The sequence below is a fragment of the Anthonomus grandis genome, chromosome 8 (assembly GCF_022605725.1).
Source record: "Anthonomus grandis grandis chromosome 8, icAntGran1.3, whole genome shotgun sequence".
NCBI lineage: Eukaryota > Metazoa > Arthropoda > Insecta > Coleoptera > Curculionidae > Anthonomus > Anthonomus grandis.
Window position 1 is genome coordinate 21,482,024 of NC_065553.1, and position 13,861 is coordinate 21,495,884.

At 33.4% G+C, this 13,861-nt stretch overlaps 1 protein-coding gene across 5 annotated transcripts in view; it reads right to left on the reverse strand.

Annotated features, from left to right (window-relative positions):
* LOC126739674 (TGF-beta receptor type-1) overlaps positions 1-13,861 on the reverse strand; it is a 51,412-nt gene that overhangs the window by 2,557 nt on the left and 34,994 nt on the right. For 3 of the 5 annotated variants that reach the window (XM_050445454.1, XM_050445457.1, XM_050445459.1), the window contains exon 8: positions 6,481-6,868. In XM_050445454.1, the coding sequence (XP_050301411.1) occupies positions 6,500-6,868 (369 nt within the window). In that variant the 3' untranslated portion in view covers positions 6,481-6,499. Of the gene's footprint in view, positions 1-5,940; positions 6,123-6,409; positions 6,429-6,480; positions 6,869-13,861 lie in introns of those variants that run through there. The other 2 variants (XM_050445455.1, XM_050445456.1) reach the window with 2 other exon arrangements.

Sequence of the window (13,861 nt, forward strand, 5' to 3'; positions counted from 1 at the left end):
ATGTGACACTGTTTCTTTAAATTGAATTCAGAGTTGATATTTAAATGCGACTTATTTTTACTTTTACTGATTTTATTATTATTTTTTTATATCCATTTTACACCAAGTTAAAATTTTTTAATGTTGCTTTTCTTATTTAGATTTTTCGGCTAATAACAGGCTGTGCAAAAATAAAACATGTTCTCCAATCGGACATTACGGATGGTGAGCATGATTACTCACGGAGAAGACATAGGAGAGTTACCATTGGCCCAGGATGAAGTTAATAATCTCCGAGGTAATAATTATAAAAAATTTATATTACTTTTATTATATTAAATAAAATAGTAAATTTGAATATCGAAACAATTTAAATTCGACTTCTGAAAAATTACTTACAAACCAATAACACATCCAAAAAATGTATTTAAATTTATTAAAAACTAAATTGGCGCTTTTCTAAACACATTCAAAATTACAGGCAAGTACAGTACCGATGTTCCTACTTCTGTTAATACCCCTGCTATTGATCCTGCATTAAAAGATGTTACTAATACGCCAGGTACTGACATTTTAGAATGGAAGACAAAGGAGAATGGTAAGTAACAAGTAACATCATTAATAAAGCTAAAGATTCCATGTTATTTTGACGTAATGCTACAAACAAATTTGTTTTTAGATATCCAGGAAAACCAACAGGAACTGAACCATTCTCAACAAATTTCAAACAGGGACAATATAAATGACTGCAAAAATGCAAGCCAGTATGAAGGTCCAAGTACAAGTCGACAACAAGAGTTACTTGAATATATTGAAGATTTCGACGACTCAGTTAAAGATACAGATTATGTTGACCAGTCATCTTCATCATCTTCGAGTTGTAGTACTTGCAGTGCATCCTCAGTTTCTGACTCTTCCTCTGAAGAAGAAAATGTGAAACCAGATGATATTCAGAAAAAGAGCAGGAAAAGAAAGATTGGTCCAGAAAAGTGGCTAAAAAATGCAGCTAAGCGTCTTAGAAATACAGGTAAAGAGTATAGAAATGCCAAGACAAAAAAGATCTTTTTAGAAAGGCATATACAACCACCAGGTGATGAAAAGTGCAAACTTTTTCAAAGTGTTTTACTAAATTTACTGAGGAGCAGCGTCTAAATATTTTTGGAAAATATTGGAAATTAAATAATCTTTAAAGACAGCGTGATTTTCTTAGCGCAAGTATGACAGTTATTCTTTCCCGATACAGATACGTTAGAGAAGCTAGTAATCGTAAACCAAATAACGCTTTTCACTTTGAGGTCGAGGATAAAAGAATTCGAGTTTGCAAAATATTTTTTAAGAACACTTTATCATTCAATGATCGTCCAATCAGAACTGTTATCAGTAAAAGGGATCCTGAGCATCCACAATTTATTAAAAGTGACTTACGCGGAAAACATGCCAACCACTATAAATTAGATGAGGAAATAAAGCAGGGCATACATCAACATATTAAATCAGTTCCTAGAATACCTAGCCATTATTGCCGATCCAATACTAATAAAGAATTTATCGAGGGTGGCTTAACAGTCGCTGATTTACATCGTGATTATAAGAAAAAACGCGAGGAAGCGGGAAAAATAGCATCAAATTATGTTATGTGTTACAAAATATTTAGTGAAGAATACAACATTTCCTTTTTTATACCTAAAAAGGACCAATGCCAGTTATGCGTCGCAACTGTCTTTCCCAATGTTATAGAAGTCCAAAAATTTTACCTTGCAGATAATACGTGCAATAGTTCAACTATTTCAGCTTTAATACAGTTTGGTTTTAAAGACACTGCAGACTTTTAAGAAATTATTAGGCACTGGTGGGACATAGTAAATAACACTAGTGTGTCAAAAGCCACCATTAAAAGAAATAAATATTGTAAGCCGATTACAGGAACAAATGAATGAGTCAGTTCTGTTTTTAAAGAAAATGATTTCCTGGCTAGATTCATAGAAAAAAATTGAAAATAACAATGGCCATCTTACAATTGATACCCATTCTGCCATCCGTCATAGTATTTCTTGAATACAGTGTTTCTTGAAATAATTGATTATTCTTTTGACAATTTTTCTATTTCTTATTTTCTATTACAACATTAGTTTTGATGACATTGTTAATGCTGAAAAAAAAATAGGCTTAAACACATATTTAGGAAAGTTTCTGGAAGTCAGTTTTCCCTTTTAGATATTAAGAACAAAGTTGACAGTTCTATTAAAGATTCTGATTTTGACTGAACCCAAATGAGCCCCCAAAAATACTGATTGTGACAAATTTTTACCCCTACTTGTTGATAATAAGTATTTAATTGAGTATGAGATTGATGAATCAGCTGAGATGTATATTGCAGGGTATGCTGCACATAAGATTTCTCAAAAAGTCATATGCAATATTTGTAATATATGCAATATCTCACTGATGGTTGAAAGTAAGGGTAATTTAACGGATAATGACTATTTTAACTATCTGCAGCGTGGAGGTTTGAGTATTCCAACAGAAATCAATAAAGGAATTTTATTTCATGTGTGCTATTTTTCAAAAAAATCATTAATAATGTTTCTAATGGAAATGATTTTCTTCGGATGGATAATCAAAAATCTATATTAATTGATTTGACTTTAAAAAGCATTGAACATAATGAAATCTTTAAAGATTTTTTTATCCAATGTGTTTGCGGTAGGGAATATAGAACCCTTTTGATAATGGCATGCTCTATATTTTCTAATATCTTACTAAACGATTAAGTATGTTAAAAAGAAAAATAACGAATTTGCTGCAGAAAAAAACGCAGAAAAGACAAAAAATAAAAACAAAAAAAGAAAATTAGATACTTTTAAAAAATAGATCATTACATAACATCATTTCATCACTATTAAGTAAGTTTCTGTCGAAAAAAAATAAGCATACCTGTAAATAGTTTGTCTTTTTTTTTATTTTATTTTTACACCTTGTATTAGTACTATTCACCGAGCTATTCACCAAGTATGTAGACACTGTTTTGTATTACCCCTCGATAATAAAGGTTTAGACCCATATTTGATAATACCATTGACTAAAAATGTCGCAAAAAATATTGGAAAGAAGAAGAAAATTTTCTTTTATACATAATAATTATATATTTTTTAATTTTATTACTATATTTTAAATTCTTCAAAGTACATTTTTTTATTATTGGAGCTTTAAATTTAAAAATAAAAATGAAAACGTTGAACAGGTTCAAAATCAAAGTTTAAAATTATAATTAAAGCTCCATTTGAAGCCATTATTTTTGAAGGCACCTGGATACCCCTTCAGGGTTTCTGGGTGGGTATGTGAGGGTGGGACCTTCCATTTTTCTTCTTCTTTTTAATTTTTTTGATGTTGAAAATTCAGGTGAAAACTACTGAATTTTATAGAGGTATCAAACCGATATCAAACATATCTACCTATAAAAAAATATGTAATATAATGTTGCCTTTATCGATAATTATTTGTTTTGGTCTCCTGTCAAAAAACTGGTTGCCATCCACCTGCTATTTCCATTCTTTGACTAGTCAAAAGCTGGCTTTTTGACAGGTGACCAAAACGGATTATAGATGGAGGCAACCATATCTACCTATATTTACTTTAAGAAAACTGATAATATGCTTTGATCTGCCCTGTATACTGGCTATTTTGTGTTCAAAATCACCCAATCTCATACTTATTTCTGTAAGTAATAAGTAATGTAAATAAGTAATATTCTGTAATACTTAACTTTCAATTTAAAACAATCATTGTTTCACATTTATTATGTACCACACTGTATAATATGTAATAATTCAGGCTTTGCATGTTAATTTACAATTTAACACTTTGTATCCACCATTTATTTACCATATGTAGAATTATTATTCGAAAAAAATCAAGTTAAATTGTCCCGTTAAATACGGCTATTAAATCGATCCGGAAGCATAAGCGGTTCGCGGTGTTGCCTTGCGATGTTCGCGGCTAGAGTAAAGATGACTGTGACACTTGTAACCACTTTTTATTAGATTTTTGCTTTTAAAAAAGATTGACTGATGCTTTGAAAGTCTTTAATAGAGTGGCACATATTATGCTAACGGCAGCTTATCAGTCTGGAGAACATTAATTTGGGTGTGGGTTGACCGGAATTATTCAGAGATGCTTACGTTTTAAATTGTGGGCGCCATCCAATTGGACAGAAATAGTAAATTTTCTCAAAAAAATTAAATGCATTGGTATGATTTTTTTTATATACCGGGTGGTGCGTCGCCGCGCGGAATATAGGAAATCCCATGTAAATTTTAAGGGGGTGGATTATTGGCTTCCCTATACATTTTACAGAAAATATGTAAGATAAGTTTTTGAAGAGACCAATCTGGCAAACCCTCATGCAAAGTTTCAAAAAATTTTAATAAGCGAACCTTAAATTATTCAATTAAATGTAATTGCAAAATTACCAAATTTTCGGCTCAGAAGATCTAAAATAGATCCGAAAAAAGAGAGAACAGAACTTTTAATATTTTACTAAGAGTGGAAAAATAAAATAAAATACAATCACTTTTTTTAAAAAATAATAGAGAATTACATAAAAACATCCATTAATCAAATGTTCAAACAACCCCCCATTAACAGCTAAACAATATCCTAACCGATCATAAAATTAATTTCTAACGTTACTAAGTTGATATTGGGAAATTTTATTACATTCTAACGAAATAGCGTTTTGTAACTGGTTTAGATTCTCAAATTTTACACTTTTATAAATGACACTCTTTAAATGACCACACAAAAAGAAGTCATTCGGTGAAAGATCAGGTGACCTGGCTGGCCAAAGTATCCGGTACCGTGGACCAATAATATTGCCGTTAAAAGCATTTTCCAAGCACTCTCTAATCAAATACGGGCATTATGGGCCGGGCAACCATCTATTTGGTACCAGATCATTTGATCTTCCTGAACAACTTCTTCCAGGGCGGGTCCAATTTGATTTTGAAATAAGTCCAAATAGGTTTCAGCTGTTTAAGGGTCCAATGATATAGTGTCTGATAATTCCCACGAATACATTTGTTTTTTGGGTATATTGTATCCTAGTATGAACAAAGCGTTGTTCATTTTCTTGGCTCCAATACCGGCAATTCTGAACATTTGGTTTATTGTTGAGGGTAAATGTACATTCATCGGTAAAACAAATATTTTTAAAAAAATTCCTATCATTATTTGCTCTTTCCATCATTTCAAAACAAAATGCCATTCTTCGCTCTTCATCTCCATGCTGCAGCTCTTGATGTTTTCGAATTTGTGTTTTTTTAAAGTGCGCAATACCGTTGTATGATGTTTATTTACCTCTTGCCCAAGAACCTCGTACTAACCATCTTGTTTTCTTCCATACTCAGTAGAATATTAGGATCTCTGTTCTCTCTTTCTTCGGCTCTATTTTCGATATCCTGAATTGAACATTTACAATTATTTATTACGGTACGTTTAGACTCGAACTTATTGACAATACGTTTAATAGTTGAAATGGACGGAATGGGCTTGGTAAAGAAAAAAAACTGAAAACATTTAAGATACTGCTCTAAAACTGTTTCCCGCATAATGCCACTTAATTATGGCTATTTTTTCGTCGATTGAATAATTCATACTTGTTTTCAAATATCGACGGTCACTGATTTATTGACACTTTTCCTCACGTCAGTGACAATATTCAATTTACTGGTGCCCGTTTGGTTTTACCTGAATCGAAAATTTGCTAATTTTGCAATTACATTTAATTGAACAATTCAAGATTCGCTTACAAAATTTTTTGAAACTTTGAACAAGGGTTTGCCAGATTGGTCTCTTCAAAAAGTTTTCTTACATTTTTTCTATAAAATGCACAGGGAAGCCAATAATTGACCTCCTTAAAATTTACATGGGTTTTCCTATGTTCGGCTCAACGACGCACCACCAATATATTTATATATTTTCCAGGTTTTTTTCTTCGCTGTTTTAGTAATAATATTTTTTACCGCAAGCCTCTGCGATGAGTACGCTCCGAGATACAGTAGCTCGCAGTCTTAGTTGGCCATCCTGTATATTAGCATTCCAGGGTGAATATGACCGTAGGGCGCAATGACTCTCGCCGAACCGACCTACGAACTCTCGAACTCAGGATAAAAGTCTCGGTAACGTGTTTAAAAGTTTTATTACAAAATTAATTTTAATTAAATTGTAGTCGTGAGATCCTTACAACTGCTTCTATCAGGTATAATAAAAATATATGGGAATTAAATTATTAGTACATTTTATTTGAACCTTTCATTTTTTTGGAATTTTGTGTGTCTCATTTTTGTACCACTTGACCATATCATTTTATCTGGGACACCTGTTTGTAATAAATACACACTCCCCATCTGTATTCAGTACAAACACCTCGTTCCCGGTACAGTCCAATAAAGCTGCTAAATTTTACTCCTTACCATCGATTCTATACCATCAAAAGAAACTCACCGAAATCCATTTTCGCCTACTACATCTTGAGCTCCTCGGCGACCTTGTAATTGGACAGCGTCTTCTTGATCCGTAGCGCGGTGAGTCGCGCGGTCGCATTATGATACCAGCACTCCTTCATCAGTTTCGAGATGACGTGGAGGGCCTCGCACGACTGCCACCGGTTCGGGATGTTCGGTCGTTGTCGCTCGAAACAGACCACCCGCCTCATCTCCTCGATGGTCGGATCCGAGGGCACCGCGTCGTAGAACGGCAACTGGTAGTCGTCGTAAATGCCGCCGCCCACGTTGCAACGTCGCGCGATCTCCCAAAAGATCAGACCCAGGGCGTACACGTCCGCCCGTTTGAACGAGTCGAATTGATCGATGTTCATTGTCTCGTCCAGGACCTTGAAATTAGTTATTTTATTGCTTGCGTTAGTTTTAAAAAAAGGGTAATTTATTTATTTGTTAACAAAGGATTGGTTTCCGTCAGGTTTATGTGAAAAGGAGGCGAGCGTCATGCCACAGCCGACTTTACTCAAGCCGCGAAATGATAACATCTCGGCAACATGGTTTTCAGATCCGTTTTCAATTCAGTTCTCATGGGACTTAATGGGGATCGATTAAATTCCTCTTTTAAATTTGAGTTTTTAAGTGAAATTTCGGAGAGGAAACTGAATGTAGTTATTATTAAGAACTTACTAAGTCTTAGTAACAACTCCCAGCCAGTGTCGGTGTGTTATATACTATAAAAACAGTGATAAATGGTTATAAAGATAAATACCTTTGTTTCGTCATCACATGCTTGTAGTAATTATAATTATTAACTTTAATTTTCTCTTAAGTCAATACTTAGTAATACTTTAAATTTAAATTAAATCTTTACTTGTATTTAATAATTATGCATTCAAAAATACGCGTTTTGCTAATAACTTATTTAACTTTACATAATTTGCCTTACATCTTTTCCTTTTCCCACTTTTTGTATATTCCTGAACTATACATATATTTCCTTATATTAAATACAAATGCGCAAAGAGTGGGAGAAAAGGAGAAGGTCGTGCTAAGCTGTGAATTGAGTACCAGCAATTCTGGCATTGACCGAAAACCGGATTGATCGAAGTGTCGACACTGTTTTACGGGCGTATTTTTCGGTACATGACCTAATGCACCCATCCCCAAAATATCCAGGGTAAGTTACTTTATTTACTAAGTTACTCTATCTTTGCGTTTACGAATCAGCAGGTGAAAGGTTTAGATTAACGGTTAAATTCGAATATTTCATACATGAGTCAGTGTAACCTATGACTTAAGGGTCCCTCGGGATATACAGCATATATAGTTAGCCCAACAAACAGAAACCAGTGGAGCCGGCCAACTTCTTAAGTGGGTCATTGTGCTATTTATCGATTTTCAAGGTTATTTTACATATCATTTTTAGGATTTTTGTGTTGTGCTGTTATCTGTGTGATTTGGGATTTTTTGTGAATATCTTGTGTCCACTAAAACTAAAAACTTATGCCTAAGAGCCAAGGTTAATGCTTTATTCACATCAAAAGATGTAGGGTTTATTTAACATATTTCGAGGAAATCTGGTAAGGAATACCCATAGTATTAGTAAGTATAGGTAAATCTCTTAGCTTTATTTATATATACTAATTCATTGAAGAATGTTTTTGCTTTTTGAAGCATGCCAACTCCCTGCTGTGTTCCCGGATGTAAATCTAATTACAAAATTAGTTTAAGAGCAGGGGAGGCAAGTATTTCTGTCTTTGGCTTTCCCAAAGATGAACAACTTAAAATTAAATGGCTAAAACCCCTACCTAGAGATAATTGGGCTCCTACTCCATATTCTGTGGTTTGTGCCAAGCATTATGACCTGAATGATATTATCTGTGAAGATCTTTTACCTCACTAAGATTAGAGTTAAAGCAAGATTAGTTTGCTCAGCAGTGCCTCAAACTTTTATTAATTTATCTACATATTTAACAAAAACAGTGCCTCTTCCTAGAAAAAGTCCAGACGAAAGAAATAGTGAACAAGAAAAACGTAATGAACTTGCCAATGAAGCCTTTGAGCAACTTGATGTCATAACAAATTTTCAAGATCTTATGAGTAATTATTCCGAAAAAATTCTAATATCTGACCTGTGGAATGTAAAAATAGTTGGGGGATACAAAACTATATTTCTATACTTTAAACTTGAATGATGCTTGTATAAATATTATTAATCAAATATCAATAGCTAGACCTATATGTTAAAGTCTTTTTAAAAAACAACGAGTTGTCCCAAAATGACCTGAAATGGATTTTACCTTTCGAATTGAAATTAAGTAGGTGGTATTAACTCGAAAATCTATTAACTAGGTATAAGTCTTCTGATTATTGTGAGCTTAATAAACCATACTCTTCATCTCTAGAGAAGGTTCATGACTTCAATAACCAAAATTAAGACTTCTTAAAACAGGCGTTAAATTTATTGAAAAGTTCTGATTCACACAATTTAGAGGATGAAAAAGATAGTGACATTTGTAATTAAGTAATACTTTTAATAGACCAAACTAACGACACCACTAATTATTTAAACATTGGATCCACTTCTTTAGCACCGACTGAGAAAGTTGTTAATTTATTAATTGATGAAATTTATATAACTAAAAGACTAGACTTTAGGGGAAAAAGTATAATTAATACATTTATATAATTATTAACGGCGCCTATACATATTTGAAACAATAAAGCAATCGCATAAATAAAATATGCTCATTTGTAGCTCTGTGCTCGGCCGTAGCCGATCGATAGTTCTAGCCTGGACACTTATCCCCGCTTCCATCGATACCTCACAACAGAAGCCGAAATCATGCGAGGCGACGACCGCATCGCGATGGCAAAAATTCCGCGCTGGGGCACATATTTTGCGTTGATTCGAAATAATATTTTACTGCAGTTATTATTGTAGTTTATAGTAAGATTACGCATTTAAAATTTGAAACTAACGGCCTATTTTGATACTCGCTTTGAGTTTTAAAAAGAATAAAAATTTGGTATTTAAATTAGGTGGGTAAATTAACAATTTTATTTTTAACTTACATTTGACAATCTTAATTTTATTTAGAATAATGCCTTCCTCTTGCTGCGTTCCTGTTTAAGCTCAGAAAAAATTAAAATGGATTTAAATTTTTTTTTTTTTGGTTTTTTTGATTATCTTCGGAATCATTCAAATTTTCGATTTTTTAAATAAGCAACAAAAATTTGGCGTAGGTACCTACCTAATTTTGTTTTCGGCATTAACATTTTTACGAAAAAGTAATACAGCAAAAACTTTCCCATAGCAACCAAGATAACCCACAAAAGTGTCAAGATTAAGTTTTTGAAAATTTGTTTTTTTTTCGATAATCTTCAAAACCATATAAAATATATATATTTTTTTATATGGCATATTCTTTTACAAGTGAATAATATGCAACTTTGGGGTAAATTATCCATTTTCGTATTTTGAGGGTAGACGAATTTGAAACACCGTTTATGTATATTTTTCCAATAAAATAAATAATAAAAAATATTTAAAACATTTATCATATACCTAAAAATACGTAATAATAAAAAAAAATATTATCTTGTAAAATGTAAAATATTAGGTCCCGCGGTATCTCCACTTAGTCGTTCCACTGTACGGCGTGCGCGACCAAATCTCGGCTTCAATTTTGACGCCACGAAACCAGTGTCACGGCTAGAACTCTCGATCGGCTACGGCTCGGCAGAGCCGCGCTTTCAAAGCATAAACGGATCCGAATCGCCCATGTGGTGAGACGTTGCCAACTGTTATTTCGCGGCTTGAGTAAAGTCGGCTGTGGTAGTAATTATAATTATCTGGTACAAACTCCATAAATTCATTCTTCTTAGATAGAAAATTCCCCTAAGAGCCAATAGAACACTGAACCGTCGATTGACTGTTGCATCCTCTGAAAGTCGACGAGTAATACTAACCGAAAAGGAAAATGAGTTTGTAACGTCATAGTAGCGGGAAATTTAAAATTTTGATTATGACTCCAAATTTGAACTTTTCCGCTTAAAAATAGTGGGAAATGTGTGGTTCTTTCGGAAACTATAGTATCTCAAGCAGCACAAATGTGCTTACAATTATCATCTAGCATAACATCAACAAAAAACTTTAATGTCGTTAAACTTGCTCTTATAAGCATTTATAAATCGTGTATAAACTCAAAAAGGACCCACGCTAATAAAATATTTTTATTTCATTAAACTCGTATAATAGTTTTATATAAGACTAGCTGAATGCCCGCGGCGTTGCTCGCGTGAAAATAAAAGAAAAGTCGAAGAAGACGTCCAATAATAGTAAATGCAACCTACAATACACAAAAATAAAATCCGAAGCCACGGCTCAATGATTGTACATGCAACCCACAATACACAAAAATAAGATCCGAAGTCTCGCCTCATTGATAGTACAGTTTTTCTTGAGGTCAAGGGGCGCAAATAATATAATATAATTATTATAAAACCAAAACACAAATAATCTTAAAAATGATTCATTAGATGCAGAGCGAGCGGTAAGACTGAGTCGAGTCACCTCTCGGGTATCAGTCTCGCATGGACCCGCCTTGTTGTTATGTCTACCATAATATAAATAATACAGAGGCACTTTTTCAATCGTATTTATTAATCAGTTTTATGCCGCTATGCGATATTTATCATATCGCTAACACCCCTTATCGGTGGAATTTTAAAAAGTTCGTTCGTATCCGGGCCTCAGTTAATTTTTTTTTCTTAAGTTGATGCCTGCGACTTATTGGTGCGGGCAGTCTCCGTTCAAACTCCGAAGCCACGCCCCCTTAGTTCTCGACGTCACGGGTAACAATTTTCCTATTTTTTACCCCTTATCGGTGGAATTTCGAAAAATCCGTTCTTATCCGGTGCCTACATTATGAAAGGAACCCGTTGGCAAAATTTCACGTTTCTATACTCTATTTCAGAAGTGTGTAGAGCAATAAAACCTCATTAGGTATGCAAAAGTGGTACCTGGTGATCCACCAATATTTTATGCCACTACCTTAGTTGGGTATTAGTTTCAATGTAAAATTCTTTTTTTTCGTTGATTGCAGGTAGTGCCACCCGGTTTTGGGTCAATTTATGAGTTTTGCCCATTGTTACCCACTGATAAACATTGAAAACGGTTCGCCAAAGGCGTGCAACTGGGACTTGTTTTTTACCTTATAATTAATGTACTTAAATGCTATTTTATTTTAGAAAGTTACTTTTGTTTAAATGGAATAATATATTTTTTCACAAATTTATTGAACATAATATGTAGAGTAAAACAGTTGAAAATGTCACTTTTGGATCTGGCACTTTTTGAACAGTGTATAACAATTTTAAATTATAATAGATTGTAGTCTTCTTCGTCATCTGACGAACTGTCATCACCTCTTGACATTATAATTAAAGGATCGACTGTCTGATCGATGAGGTTGTCAAGATCCCACATTTTGTCCTCTTGCTTAATTACATGCTGGACTGCTTTTCGCCAATTCTCTGGTGTCGCTTCCGTAATGGCTTGATCAAACAGTAGCTTAACATCTTTCATTTTAAAAGTCGTGTTTTGTCTTGCTACAAATCCTTTTACCTGCGCCCATATCAGTTCTATAGGATTTAGTTCGCAATGATATGGCGGTAAGCGCAGTACAGTTATATTATATTTTTCGGCTATATCTTCCACGGCGTATTTCATGAAACGAGTTTTGTGTAAGTTTGCTATTGCCAGCAGTTCTTTTTTTATCAAATTTGCTTCAAACGCAATACTTTTTGCAGTCAGCCAATCGATAATTTCTTGCTTTCTCCAACTTGAAGTTGGCGTCTTCTCTATTCGCCGTGAATGATAGCTTGCGTTATCCATAACCACCACCGAATTAGCCGGAAGAAATTTTATCATTTCACCAAAATAGTCCTCGAAAACGTCTGAGTTCATATCTTCATGGTAATCTCCTGTGCGAGTCGACTCAAAGGTTAGCAGACCTTCTTTTAAAAATCCCTCTTCGCTTCCAATATGTGTGATTATAAGTCTTTTTCCTTTTCCCGAAGGTACTTTAATACCCGTAGACAGGCCTTCTATGAAAGCTTGGCGAGCACTGGTTATATTTTTGTCTTGCCACATTTTTTGGACTATATAACCTTCGTTAATCCACGTCTCATCAAGATAAAAAACTTTCTTTTGCTCCCTGCGGTACTGCTTGATACTTCTCAAGTATTGTCGTCTCCAACAAACAATTTCATCGCTCTCCAGTAAAAGTGCTTTGCGGTTATGCTTTTCCCAGGCAAAATCCATATTTTTTAAAGTTTTCCATAAAAGTTTTCTACTTATCAACAGAATACTGTCATCTCGGCCAAGCTCCATTAAAATTTTGTCTAGGGTGGGTATTTCCTTTTTAAAATAAAAAGAGTGAACTTTTCTTCGAATTATACATTTAGCATTTTCATCAAGGACTTTTGTAGGTCGTCCTGGCTTTTGCTTGGAAGATTCCACTTGACCTGCTACTTTTCTTTCCCGCAACAATTTGAAAATGGTGGACTTTCCAATTCCACTCATTCGAGAACATTTTTCAACAATTTCTTGCACAGTAAAACTAGGGTAATCGTGTTTTATGCAATCATGTACATTTAAAATAATAACTTTTTCACTCAGCGATAGTGGAGAATTTTTAGTACATCTTTTTGTTGGACTGAATACCTCCATTTTTTAAATATTGGGATAATAATATTGTGATTACACTACAGCGTAGCAGTGACTACTAACGTTTAAAATATGATTTAAAAGTATTTATAGTCTGTATATATTACCTGACCCCATTTTTGCATGTTACAAAGCGTTAAAAGATAGGTACCTATACAAAAGGATTAAAAGTATTTATTTAGTATTTAATCTCTTTCAAAATAAAGGCATTTAATCCGTGAAAATTAAATTCATAAATATTATAAGTACCTGCGCCTATGAACTACCACGAAATGTAGCCAAACAGAACGGAATTCCCCAGTTTATTGCTCTATACACTTCTGAAATAGAGTATAGCTATTGTAGTTTGGGCTCTGCGATGATGAGTCAGTCAGTCAGGACAAACTCTTTTATATATATAGATTATAAAATTGATTCCAGTCCATAAAGCATTTACAAAATTATTTTATTAATATTATATTATTGTTTTTATACTAACTTATAAGACTATATAAATACAATTATAAAATATAAATATTTTAATTAACACAATTTGTATTCGGCTGAGATTATTTTATCACACTCATAAGAGTTTTAATAAAATTAACAAAATTTATAAGCTCTATCTAATACGAAATCGAATAATTTGTATAACAGCTTATGAGAATACCGT